The sequence below is a fragment of the Xiphias gladius genome, chromosome 8 (assembly GCF_016859285.1).
Source record: "Xiphias gladius isolate SHS-SW01 ecotype Sanya breed wild chromosome 8, ASM1685928v1, whole genome shotgun sequence".
Lineage (NCBI taxonomy): Eukaryota > Metazoa > Chordata > Actinopteri > Istiophoriformes > Xiphiidae > Xiphias > Xiphias gladius.
Window position 1 is genome coordinate 29,049,321 of NC_053407.1, and position 12,694 is coordinate 29,062,014.

The window sequence follows — 12,694 nt, forward strand, 5'->3', positions numbered from 1 at the left end:
TTTCCCGATCACATTCCTGCTTCCCAGAGGACGAACATGATTTTAATGACCCCGTGGCCTTTCCTGAGTTTCCACCCACGGGAAAAACGTCACACTTTAAGCTCCACTACTACAGCGTTTTCACATAGTGGCTGTAATGATCAATGCAGCTGGTAGAGGTTCATTGAAAGCCCTTCCACGGTGTATTATTCAGACACGTCGTCAGCCACTGGTGTCAACTGAGCGTTCTCCCTTCCCCAAACAGTGACAGTGTACAGTCATGGCTTAGCAACAGTTACTATGGCAGGTCTGTCACGCTGTGGATTTCCCACGACGCTGAAGTGGCGTGGCTTTGGGCGCTCGCGGGATTCCATCCACCTGTTTTACGCCAACAGCAAAAAGTGACAAAGTGCAATGGAAACAGACTTAGTGACTGAATCATGGCGTACACGGGGCACGTGACCTAAACGTTCACTGAGGTTTCCTTTTTACCGCTGAAAGACTGAGAGTAGCGGCAGATGAAAACATCAGATCAGTGTGGCGCGATAATGAGGCTGTTATCTCATTGCCGTCGGGGCGGCTGTGACGCTATACGAACGCAGTCCATGTTACGTTCCTTAAATTAATACACGAAGCAAACCTAAATGCCATCTTTCCATTACATTTTACATTTACATTTTGTTTGTTTTTACTCTTCTAATTGCACCATCTTGTTGCATCCTCTTCTTATATAATGGTTTTAGTGGCACCTGACTGGAGAATTAGCACCACCGGTTGTTTTTCTTGATTAATATTCGCGTAACAGCAGTGGATGGAAATGTGCATTAATTTGCCGAATTTTCCTCGAGAGTCGAAATTGAGGAGCATCTCACGCCTGCAAAAAAACATAAATAAACTGCAGGAGGTGGTAAAACTGCTTGAGACAGAGCTTGGAAAACTGGAAAGTCGCAGTTTGGTCTGACGAGTTTGTGGTTTCAACTTTTTTTTCCCCCTGCGTCACATTTTGAGAAATGCCTGGAGAGTGAAATTTGCAGGTTCCGTTGGACGGCTACCCAAGTTCATGATTAGTACGACAGTCTGATTGGGAGTCTGACACGAACGCTGCGTTGGCATCATATTGTTAAGGCTGCAGCTACAATCAGCCGAGTAGGAAATACTGTAAACATATTGGTGACAAAATAGCGTCGATTGAGTTAGTTAGTTTATTCAGGAAAGAACACCTAGGCTGTTTATCTGGTGCGACCACAGGGCTGGCAATGGGGAGAGTCACCGTGGCGCAATGCATAAATGCTCCCCAGTCAGAGTCACATTTTACGTTTCCTCCCAGGCTGAGGTCAAACCGCCCTCAGCAACCTCTCCCTTCGTGAAACACGTTCAAAATGCCTTGGTAAGGTTTATCCGCAGTGTAGTTCTGTACACAGGAACACAACAGTCCATCACGCTCTCTCTTTGGTGTTTCACTTATTTAATCCCCTAGCTAATAATCCAGCAGTGTTTCATGTCCAGCTAAAAAAACAAACGAACAAACAAACATGTCAGTACCCCATGCATCACATTTAGTCTGTTACAAAATCCAGAATATAAAAGCATTAATGCTCTCCAACTAAGCAATTAGAATTAAACCATAACATTTGAATGCACTAAAAATGGTAAAATATAAAAATCTAAAAGTATAAATAGAAATTTGGTCCATCGAGGTGATTACTATAATATTATTTACATTAGATTATTATTATTTTAACTTTTATTATTTCAGGCCCTTATTTTATATTTGACTTCAATAGCACACTGCTGCTACCGTTGCGATGGTATTTACAGAGTGGAGTTCAGTGCACAAGCTCTATAAAAGACAAGCTAACAAAATATCTCATTTGATGTAAAAAGATGCAGTTGTTCCCTTTTTTTCCCCCATTTGGCTCGGTGCCAATAAATACAAAGGTTTAGGAAAAGTTTGTTAGTTGAGTGAAACATCTCAGGGCAGTACAGCGTTAAAACATCAGACAGTTAGTCTACAGCTTGTATCAAAGTTAGACGTACAGGGTGAAAAATACAAAAAGGCACACATTACAAAACCGTAGGGACCCCAGATCCAGCAAAGAAGAAACTTGTTCGGTACATGCCAGCCTCGAACTACAACACAGAGTCCTGAATGACGAGGATTTTTTATTTAGTAGCTGTAGCGTGAGTCTGGCATCGGGAGAAGTTCTGTTGGTGCTTGAAAAGGAAGGACCAAATGCTGTTTCCCATTTGTAGAAGTTCTTAGTGGTTTTTTTTTTTTTTTTTGGGCAGTTACACCAGGGATTCAAGGCTCTCTGCGGTGCTGGCAGTTCCCACGACGATGGTACCGTTGTTGTCGGAGGACTGGAGTGTTTTCTCGTCTTCTTGCGTCCCGATGAGACTCAGCATGGCTTTGTACAGGAACTGGTACTGCTCCTTTAAAACAACAACAGGTAAACGATTATTATTTTATTTTTACGGGTGCAGACAAAACTATGACAATAAGACCCAAGCTGTAAGTGGAATTATCCTTTAAGCATAAATGCTCCCAAGTGTAAGTCACACGAGAGGTGTAACAGACAGCACATCATCATCGGCGTATTGTGAGACAGACGAAAGCCTTACGATGTTGCTGAAGATTCCTGGTCTCATGAGGTTTGTCAGTTTGGCCACTTGGAAGACGTCAACTGAGCCTTCGGCCTCCAGCTGTCGAGTCAGAGACAATAGAGCGCAGAAGGTTCCTGCCGTGACTCCACCCACACTGGAAAAAGAAAAATGTGTGATGATTTTCACTTTAAAACATCCTCCTCGCTTTGAACAAGAATCAGACTGGAAAAATCCTTAAATGCTGTTGTTCTAACGGTAAACATTGGTCAGTCGGAGAAGGTCTTACTCATCGTGGACCACAGTAGGGCCGTCCTTGGCGTTGCTCTCCTCTTTCATCAGGTTGAGCAGTTCGAAGGTGTTGCTTATCGGACTGTCCGGGTTTGGCCAGCGGGGGGCGCGGTAGTGCTTCACCTCCAGAACGTAGTCGTCCTGTTGCAATAAGGAGGGGCGAGAGGGGACATCAGTGACGACAATTCACAAGAGTGAGTTTCAACTCTTTGTTTGACAGCCTCTTAAAAAAAAGTGATCTACTCTTAAGTATTTTTTCAACAGTGAAAACTTTCATATTGATTTATAATGTGCAATACTTACATTATTTAAAATACAAGTCTCATATCATATAAATTCATCTTATTGTGAGGCATCCATTGTATTGCGTTTTATTGCATTTTCACGCTTTTTTACATTTAGAATCAACTTAGCATAGTGGAGCTTTTAGAAAGAAGATTTTTTTTTCTCAGTCCTAATTTCTTCTTGAATCTTGACCGATAGTTTTGGTAGCTCCCACATAACGTGAACACGGTATAATAACTAGGAACAACGGCCAGGTCATTGTATCCTCATCACAGAAATCCTGATGTTTGGTGTTTATGGGCTGATTTCAGCTTGAAAATAACCAAGCTTAATTGGGGACTTAGACTGTGTTGACCAGAACAGTGCGGTGGAACACGGCAGGAAAATGCGATGTAACAATCTATAGCCTTACAAGTAGCTGAGGTAAAATTTGTCCTGAAGGTGGCACTGAAGTAAAGGCCAAGGGGTGCTATAAAATCTAAAGGGTTTGTCCTGGGGTGAGCAAGAATAGGATCAGCTGATGGTGGCGCTGCCTCAGTAAATTTATCTGAAAGCTGCCGTTGCTGGTTAATCAAGAGCAACTGGGATACTGTTTCTGGAAAGAGACGTTGATAAATTTTTGCCAATGCTGTGAAAGTAAAAACCTCTGAGAGATGTCTCAAAACTGTCTGCACAGCTATAAAAACAGATTTTCTTGTTTAATTTGCGTGAAGTTGTCTTGCTCCAGGCTGCGCTAACCTGTGTAGCTTCCAGTACGTACTCCTGGACCACCAGCATGTCCTCGTTGGCCAGACAGACGTGATCCTCGCTCCTCTGAGTGACAGTGAACATCTCGTAGCTGATTGGCTGCCCCTTGCGGGGCCAGAAGACGCACAACTCCGCCTCTTCCTCCTCCATCTAACGACACAGGACGTCAGCAGACGGTTACAGCGCGCTCAGACCCAACAGCAACAGGTGCAACGTAAGGCGGCGCCACATGAAATGTCCTTTTCCATTAAATTAATTGCACATTTGTTAGTTATCTGCACCACTGAGGAACAGGGTCATGACTGGTCCTCCCTCTTGTGGCCCTGGTCTGTGTAAAGTAACGAACACAGAGAAAACCTGGGGCAAGGTTGTATTATTCCATCACAGGAGAACTGTAAGGCTTCAACAAGCAATGGTTTTCACTATCAATACATCTGACAGTTATTTTCTTAAATAGTCAATTAACTGCTCAGTGCATAAAATGTCAGGAAATAGTGCAAAACTCCCATCATTCCCATCACATTCCCTGAAGCCCAAGTGAAATTATTAAATTTGCATTTGTTGTCTGACCATTAGTCAGAAACCCAAAAATATTGTTAACTATCATTAAGAAACTACAAAATCTAGCAAATATTGACATTTGTTAAGCTGGTACCAGAGAATTTTTGGCATGTAAAATACAAAAACAAACAAAAAACCTTTCATCAGTTATCAAAATTTTTGCCATCTAGGTCTCTGTCAACCGAGTAAAGCTGAAATAATGAGTTGATTAATTGAATAGAGTACTGATTGGTTTCTGGGACACGACGCCACAGTTTGTTGTCTGGTAATGTGATAAAACACGCTAAAATAATAACCTCTCCATTTCCAAACACAGTGCATCAGTGTGTCGATTAACCCAACAGTCACATCTGCTGGAGCCTTTTGAGATGGCAGCAAAATGTACCCGTCGTTGGGGCTTCGGTAGAAGTGAATGGGAGATGGAGCGAATATTCGATTATTGGAAATGAAGTGAGACCGTGCCTTATGTCATCCTGCGGCATCTGCTTGACACCAAAGTGTAAAGGGATAGTTTAACATTTTGGGAAATACTCTCATGTCTGTGTTTTTAATGCTGCCTTCAGGCCATGTCGGCACAACGTCAACAACAGGAAAATCTTCCCTTTGTGTTCACAGATTATTACGCGATGGCTAGACTCAGTGGTTGCCTTCTAGCCACGCCATTTTAAGTCGCCTCAATTAGCTATTTTTGCTGTGTGACGTATCTAAAGCAGGTTGTTAACAAGTGAAACGAGACACAAACTACAGGCCCTTTAAAATGAGCTGAAATTGATTGTATTAAGGGTAAATATAGGCTTTTATAGTTAAATGTAAACGCCAGCCATGTTGGCTTTTGTGGGAGATCTTGTTGCTGTCAGAGTTTCCCAATATGGCACGAACATGGCGTAAGCACAGAGCTGGGGTCAGGACGTGGTTAGCCTAGCTTAGCATAAAGACTGGAAGCAGGGGGAAACAGCTAGCCCGAAATCACTGTGGTCTGCTCAGAAATAGTTCCAGTTCCCTTAAATCCAAAAACTGTCTTTATACATTTCTGTGTGAACGGATAACCTATGTATGTTTGCATACGTTATCATTTCAAGGGAGGGGTGTTGTGTTCCAAGATATACTCTCAGTTGGCAGTTTATTAGGTACTTCTAGCTAAAACTGATGCAGTCTAATACATCAGTCCTGCAATAAATCCTCCCCTCATAAAGGTTCTAATGTTCAGTTTGTGTTGAAACCGCTTTAGAGAGGTGCTGATTCAACTGTGTGTTCATTTTGGAGGATGTAGTTTGTGGTGCTGTTGAACTGTATGGTGCATTAGTCTGCATTTGTTTTAGCTGGGCGTACCTAATAAAAGTGGAGACTGAATGTTTTCAAAGAACAGACAGAGCCAGGCCAGCGGTTTCGCCCTATTTCCAGTCTTAATGCTAAGCTAAGCTAACCAAACCATGTCCTGACTGCAGCTCTGTACTTAGCACGCAGGCATTAGACTGAAGTGTGTTTCCCAAAATGTTGAACTATACCTTTAAGGTTAAAAGTATACAGACATTCTGAATGTACAGGTAGAAACAGGTGCAAATCTTTGTGACACGGCACAAAGGGGATCGATCGCACCAAATTCTTTCAATAATGTTATCTAAAAGGAAAAAAGTTCCTGACCCCACTAGCTGGTGTCCCCGGCAGCGACAAGATGACCTGGGCGTTGTGGTCCCATATCATCCTCCAGAAGTCCTTTATGGTGCCAGGCAGAGGATTCTGGGTAATGATGAACTCGCTGTTCTGCCTGTAACCCTGCAGGAAGAGAACCATGGCTTAGTAGGATTCAATTCATTGAGACGCCCTTGTCTTCTTTACTTCCACGTAGTGGCTGAGCTGAAAACTGATCTCAGATCAGCAGGATGATTCGTTTCACTCCTCTCGACTGTTCACTATTAAATTATCATTATCATCAAACATCTTAAACATTTTGTAACGTCACCCAGGCGCGGCCTGTCAGTGAGGAAAATACGTAACACCCACACAGTCAAGGAGTTAAGGATTTAACAATACAGCTTTTAAGGATGGAAAGACCTGGGCCTGTCTCTGTGATTACACTGATATGCCAGTGGCAGAATAAATATTTTACTCACGGTAAAGTGCAGCAAATACTGAGTTAGAAGTAAAAGTACAGAAGTATTAGCACCAAAAGTAAAAGTATTCAATATGCAGAATGGCCCGTTTCGGGGTAATATATATTGTAGTGGAGTAAGAAGTACAATATTTACCACTCAAATCTAGTGACGTAAAAGTGTAAAGCAGCATAAAATGGAAGTACTTAAGTACAGTACATGAGTAAATTTACTTAGTCACTTCTCTTTTGACTCAAACCTCAGCAGAATTTGATCGTCTCTTACTGTGATGTACGACGCATTTATGTAGTCCGACGTTTCCCCCGCCGACGTAGACAGACGCACCCGTGACCTCTCAACTGCAAAGACGGACAAAGGAAGGAGTTCACTTCAATTCTTTCAGAGCGAAGCGGTATTTTCCGCTTATTTGTCCTCCCGGCTTCGTCTGACGTGATCAAACTGTGGCCGCGGAGGCACATGAAACCCTCAACGTGAACGGGAGGCGAACATGCGGGACTCACCGGGTACCACGGAGCAGCTTCTGTTCTTGCTGCGGTTGCAGTCCTGCAGAGCTGCAGAGTAGTCACACTGCTTCACTCCGGCGTGACAAACCAGCTGTGGACAACGCAACACAACACATCTGTTGGCGACTGAAGGATCAGCGCCGAATCGTTCTGTCGAGCTGCCAACACGTGGATTATACCGCATCCATGCACAATAATCCTTGACTAAATTTTAACATTTTTAAATGAAGTTCTGCATTAGTTTCAATGTATTTTTAATAACATCATTCATTAAAAACTCTTTTAGAGTTCCAGTAGTAGAGTTCCTGACAAAGCCGCCTTCTACTGAAACTTTTTTGTCATATTGTTTTATTTAGTTTAGTCTTTTTTTCTTTTTTTTTTAATCTTACGACGTGAAGATTTGGGGGACGTGTGTTTCTGCTAACGTATCAGTTCACGTCTCATTCGACTGCCCAAAATTGGGGACACTTTGGGGTGTGGACCCCTCCCTGTTGTCGTGGGCACCGGTCAGCTGGTCGTGGCTGAGAGGAAGTCACAGCAACAGAAAAAAATGCCATTGCCAACATGGCATTGTGGTCAAATTTGCTGAGTTACAATTGAGCAAATTGTTTGTTAAAGACATCGTAATACGGTTAACAATGTATATTCTAGAGTGGACAGTAGTGTAGTTGTGCTATTATACAGTAAAATTCCAAACTGACTGCATCTGAGGTTTTGTCTGAATGAGTCACTGAAGGTCAGCGGTCACAGAGTGAAGTGTTGGAGCCGCTGCTCACCTTGAACTGTTTGTCCAGGCGCGTCCTCCCGGCGGGCCCCGGGTTCAGCAGCTCGTCCACGTACCTGTGCAGGTGAGCTGCCGCCACCTCCGTCTCCCCGGACAGGACGGCTTCCACCAAGGCGTCGTGGATAAAAACGTACTGTTCCTGGAGAGGGGGAGGGAGACAGCGCTGTAGCCGGGATGAAAAAAAAAAGTCTAATCGCTGCTGTTTCAGTAGAACAACTAGTGGTTGTGTTGTTCTCCGTGACTGACGCATAATAAGATCCTACCAACCTCTAGCATTATTTCACCTGCGCAGTCTGAGAAGTTCCATGTGAGACGAAGAGTGACTGACTTTGAGTTGATTTGTGGGCTGATGGCAAAGGACTACTCCAAAGTTCTCTGCGGAGGACCTATTTTCTTTTCGAGCATGAAACATTCAGTCCCTGTGGTCTTTTGTTTTTTGGTCGGGGACCCTTCCTACTGAGCTCTGTTCTGGAGACTTGCAAGTCAAAAAGACGTCTATGCATCCATGGCGATCCATTAAATCGTTAGCCTGGACTAAAGTGGTGGACTGACTGACTGACTGACTGAGGGACAGACCGACGTTACCGTCAACAACGCCGCTCCGCTAGCCTGGCTAAAAAGACTCGGCCCGATTGAACCGAGCCACCGTGTGAATGTGCGTGGGCGGACGGAAGGGCGACCTCTGACCTCTGTCTGGACCAGGTAGTTCCTCTGTGTGCGGATGTGTTTGAGGAAGCCCGTGACGTTGACGGCGCCGTCGTCTCTCATTTGCTTCAGCATGCTGTCCAGGACGATGTAGGTTCCCGTCCGGCCCACGCCGGCACTGCACGGCAACAAGGAGGAAGAAGAAAATCAAAATGGATCAGGCAGAAAAAAGAAAGCGAGGCCTCTTACAATCCACTGTACCGTATGGAATTTAGCGATTATTACCATTAGTCATTGCTGCTAATGTAAGACTGTATGGTGTTTGTACCTGTTATGCTCTGCTCCTGCTCGCTGACATGACAACGACAGTGAAGCTGAACTTGATCCTACCTGCAGTGCACCACCACCGGCCCCACGTCGTCCGTCCTGGTTCTGGACGACTTGCGGACGAAGCTGAGCAGCGGCAGGGCGAACTCCGGGACGCCCATGTCGGGCCACTGGGTGTAATGGTACTGCGTCACCGTCCGCTCGTCCCTCCGTCCCTTCTGGGAGCCCTGCGGGTGGACCGGACCAAACAGGACAGTCAGCTCTCGACAGAAACTCAGAGGATCCAGAGTGTCAAACAGGAAAAGGGCCTCGGAGGTAGATATGTAACATGGACATAAAAGAAAAGATTAAACTCTTCATGTCATTTTTAGAATTAGTTTGAGCTTTGTTAATTTTTATTTTTTTTATTTTCCTGGTTGTTTTTGGAGCTGCATTGATTAATAATGAATTATCTGTTTAAAGGAGTCATGTTATTTTGTTTTATTTCATTATTTATCATTAGATAATTACTCACTTTTGCTCCGTTTTTATTCCTGTTCTTCTATGTTGCATTTTTGGAGCAAACACCGAGGCACAGTCTTTGCGTACTTGGCTAATAAAACAGGTTCTGAGTCTGATCAATACGATGGAAAGAAAATTTATCGGCAACTATTTTGAGCATCGATTAAATGTCAGTGGAACATTGGTCATCGAAAACAAGACTATAATGACTCTAATGTCGTCCTGTGCTCTAAGACACTGTGATGGGTATTTTTTTTTTACTGTTTTCTGATGTTTTACAGATCATACGATTAATCGATAATCAAACTAATTGTTTGTTCGTTCCAGTTTTTATTTCCCTTGTCTTTAAAAAAAAAAAAAAAAATAGTTGACATGTTTTATTCATATTCTTCCTCTTGATTAAAAGGCCAGATACTGTAACTTTTGAAAGCGGAAATAAAACATTCTTCCTCTTGCAAATGAAAAATTGAATTTATGAGCGGTAAAATTCACACGGGGGTTTTGCTGTCACAGCCTCACTCGGTCCGATATGACCGGTAGCTTACGGTGTAAGATAGATATGGTTGTTTAAGGTTATTGAGTCAGTTCGTCTACGTTATGACTCTTCTCCCCTTGTGCTACCGAACTGCACTGTGAGATTAAATATGATAACAGACACATAAGTGAGTGAATTTTTAGTCTGATTTAAAAGCGTTTTTTTTTTAAATTAATGTTGGGATTTCATTTCAAAATTCAGTCAGTTCATTATTTAATAACAGAATGAGGAAAATCAATTATTAAGAGCCGAACTTTATAATATTTCAATCATTATTATTATTTCACCATTAAAATGCAGTTTTAACCGATAGGTTGAAAATGGCTTTTTCCATTTAATTGCTTGTTAACAAAAGTGGCCTCTTACATGTCATGCACCAAAAATGCTATATAAATATACTCTCCCCATTTAGACTTTAAAGCACTATAGAAACATTGAACGATTTATAACACACTAGAATAAGGACATTTTAACTGTTTACTAAGGTGCATTATTTGTCATAATTATAATTTGTCCGATATATTATTACAGCTGTGTTTTACTATATTGTTGTTCATTATCTGTTTATAAAGCCGCCTCCACTCACGAGTGTCCACAGAAGGAGTTGTAGGTGTTGATAAGGAACATTAAATAACAGCTACATAGGCTTAAAAGTCAATTATAGTGTGTTATAAACCCTTTATGAGGTGTTTCTGTTCCGCTGCCATAAAGTTTACTATTACTATGACAATGGTAATTTGCTGCAGAATAAAGAGCCTTTTGTTTAGAAAAGTAAAAGAACATAACAGAGTTCAGAAAATTCCCACATATTTACCACGATTCAAAACATCTGGATGACAAAGAGGCTGAGGGCATCACTGAGTGTTGGCGAAGCAAACGTATCTCCTACAAATCATGTTTATATTTAAAAAGGCATGCGAGGCCTGTAGGTGATGCCTGAATCTTTAAAGAAAAAAGAAAAATCTTCGATCTACTTTACTTTCTGATGTTAACGCGGTCAGAGAATTTCCAGTTTCCCTGGTCGTACCGTGTAGTCGTTAACCCGCACCTGAAGACAGCTGCGTACAGATGCTGTGTGATCTAATTTGAACCTTTTTGGCGTGGGTGTTCCTGACGGCGAAGGTCCTCTGGGTGTAGTAGGCCAGGACCCTGCTGCTCTTCGCCGTCACCAGGAAGCTGCCGTACTCCTCCTGCACGTCCGTGGGCCAGTACTGGTCACACTTCCTCTGAGGAGACAGTCAACACACCACACACACGTCTGAGAAAATGGTAAATGAGAAATTACACGCAGGCTTTTTAATCTTCCACATGTAAAAAAATTAAGACTTAATTCTAATTCAAATGTAAAATCACAGTCTCTATTCTTATTTTCAGATTTAGGAAAGAAAACTGGGAGCATTAAAATGCCAAATCCATTTCATATTTGACTTTCTCACCCAGCGTAATCGCAAGATTCAGAATAAAAAAACTAAATTAAAAATTGCCTTTTGATCTATTACATTCAACATGTTTTTTCACTCTGAAAAAGTTTTTGAATTTTGTGTAAAGGACTTAAAAAGTTATTAAATCTGTACCGGGAGTAAGTGAAGCTTCTCCACTGTTTATTCAACATGATTACAACGACCAGTGAACAATAATCAGCACGTACATAGTTAAGCTGAGCAGAGCTAAAATAAATGTCCAGGACTATTTCCCCTCACAAACTGAAATGCGATCTGGTCACTCACTCGTCCTTTCTCCACCAGGTTCGTGATCATGACGATGACGCTGACGTTTTGCTCCCAAATCATCCTCCAGAAGTCCTCGGTGCTCGACCTCAGAGGGCCCTGGGCGGCGATGTACGACCTGGTCTCTTTAAAACCCTGAGCAAACACACGGCGACTGCGTCAGCTTTGAAAAAAGCCCAACAAATGCACAAAACCTGCCTAAATCTAAAGAAGAAAAAAATGATTTTCGTAGCAGCGCTGGTACTCCGGTGTTTAAATATTGCACTTATACAGTATTGCACTAGGCCTGTAGTTAGCTTCGATGCGAACTTCAGCAGGATAACATGCTCGTAATGACAACACGACGATGTAGTAGATATAATCTTTTGCATGGTCAATACATTGGTTGAACATGTTAGCATATTAGGGTCCGATGGGAATGTCATTAGCTTTGAAAGTATTTGGTCATAAAAAATTAAAAGTAACGGCCAAGAATGAAAATTTTGACCTGATGATGGCGCTGGAGGATAAGTCAGGGGATCACCGAAATTATTACAGTTCATCTCGAGAAGGACATGAATGGATGAGCCAAATTTAAGGGCATTCCATCCAATAGTTGCTGAAATATTTCACAAAGAATTCCCCAATACCCCAGGTATTTTCCCCAAGGAGTTGGTGGAGACCAAACCAGAGCTACAAGAGCGGGTGAATATTGGCCTCAGATGGACACAAATACGACTCCGATGGGATGATCGTGTTGCTGGATGTGGAAGTGTGTTAGCCGCTGTTAGCTGACATATTGGCCACAACGACTTCACGTGGTGGATAATGCCGTATGTCAGGGTAGTGTGTTTCTGTCAGCATGTGTTTGGGTCCTCCTGTCCCTCAGAGGTCAAAATGATTTAATGCAGCCTTAAACTTTCACTGCTAAACTATATGGAGCTCAGTTGAAGTCAGAGTAGCTACGACAGAATCATCTTAACGCTGATTGATCTCCCTAAAGGAACATAAAATAACATAATATAAAATGAATTAACAAAACAAATGAACTGAAGAGACACAACACCCACAGTATTTCAAATACACAGGTATGCAGTTTTCTCTATTTTACTTTATTT

At 42.4% G+C, this 12,694-nt stretch overlaps 1 protein-coding gene across 5 annotated transcripts in view; it reads right to left on the minus strand.

The window, feature by feature from the left end:
* Positions 1-2,241: 2,241 nt before the first annotated feature.
* ptprz1a (protein tyrosine phosphatase receptor type Z1a) overlaps positions 2,242-12,694 on the minus strand; it is a 93,873-nt gene continuing 83,420 nt past the window's right edge. For all 5 annotated transcript variants that reach the window (XM_040133502.1, XM_040133501.1, XM_040133505.1 and 2 more), the window contains 12 exons: positions 11,598-11,732; positions 10,962-11,096; positions 8,898-9,061; positions 8,550-8,685; positions 7,855-8,001; positions 7,076-7,169; positions 6,840-6,913; positions 6,106-6,237; positions 3,895-4,053; positions 2,870-3,012; positions 2,602-2,737; positions 2,242-2,412 (listed from right to left, as the gene is read on the minus strand). In XM_040133502.1, coding sequence (XP_039989436.1) covers positions 2,269-2,412; positions 2,602-2,737; positions 2,870-3,012; positions 3,895-4,053; positions 6,106-6,237; positions 6,840-6,913; positions 7,076-7,169; positions 7,855-8,001; positions 8,550-8,685; positions 8,898-9,061; positions 10,962-11,096; positions 11,598-11,732 — 1,599 coding nt within the window. In that variant the 3' untranslated portion in view covers positions 2,242-2,268. The remainder of the gene's footprint in view (positions 2,413-2,601; positions 2,738-2,869; positions 3,013-3,894; positions 4,054-6,105; positions 6,238-6,839; positions 6,914-7,075; positions 7,170-7,854; positions 8,002-8,549; positions 8,686-8,897; positions 9,062-10,961; positions 11,097-11,597; positions 11,733-12,694) is intronic.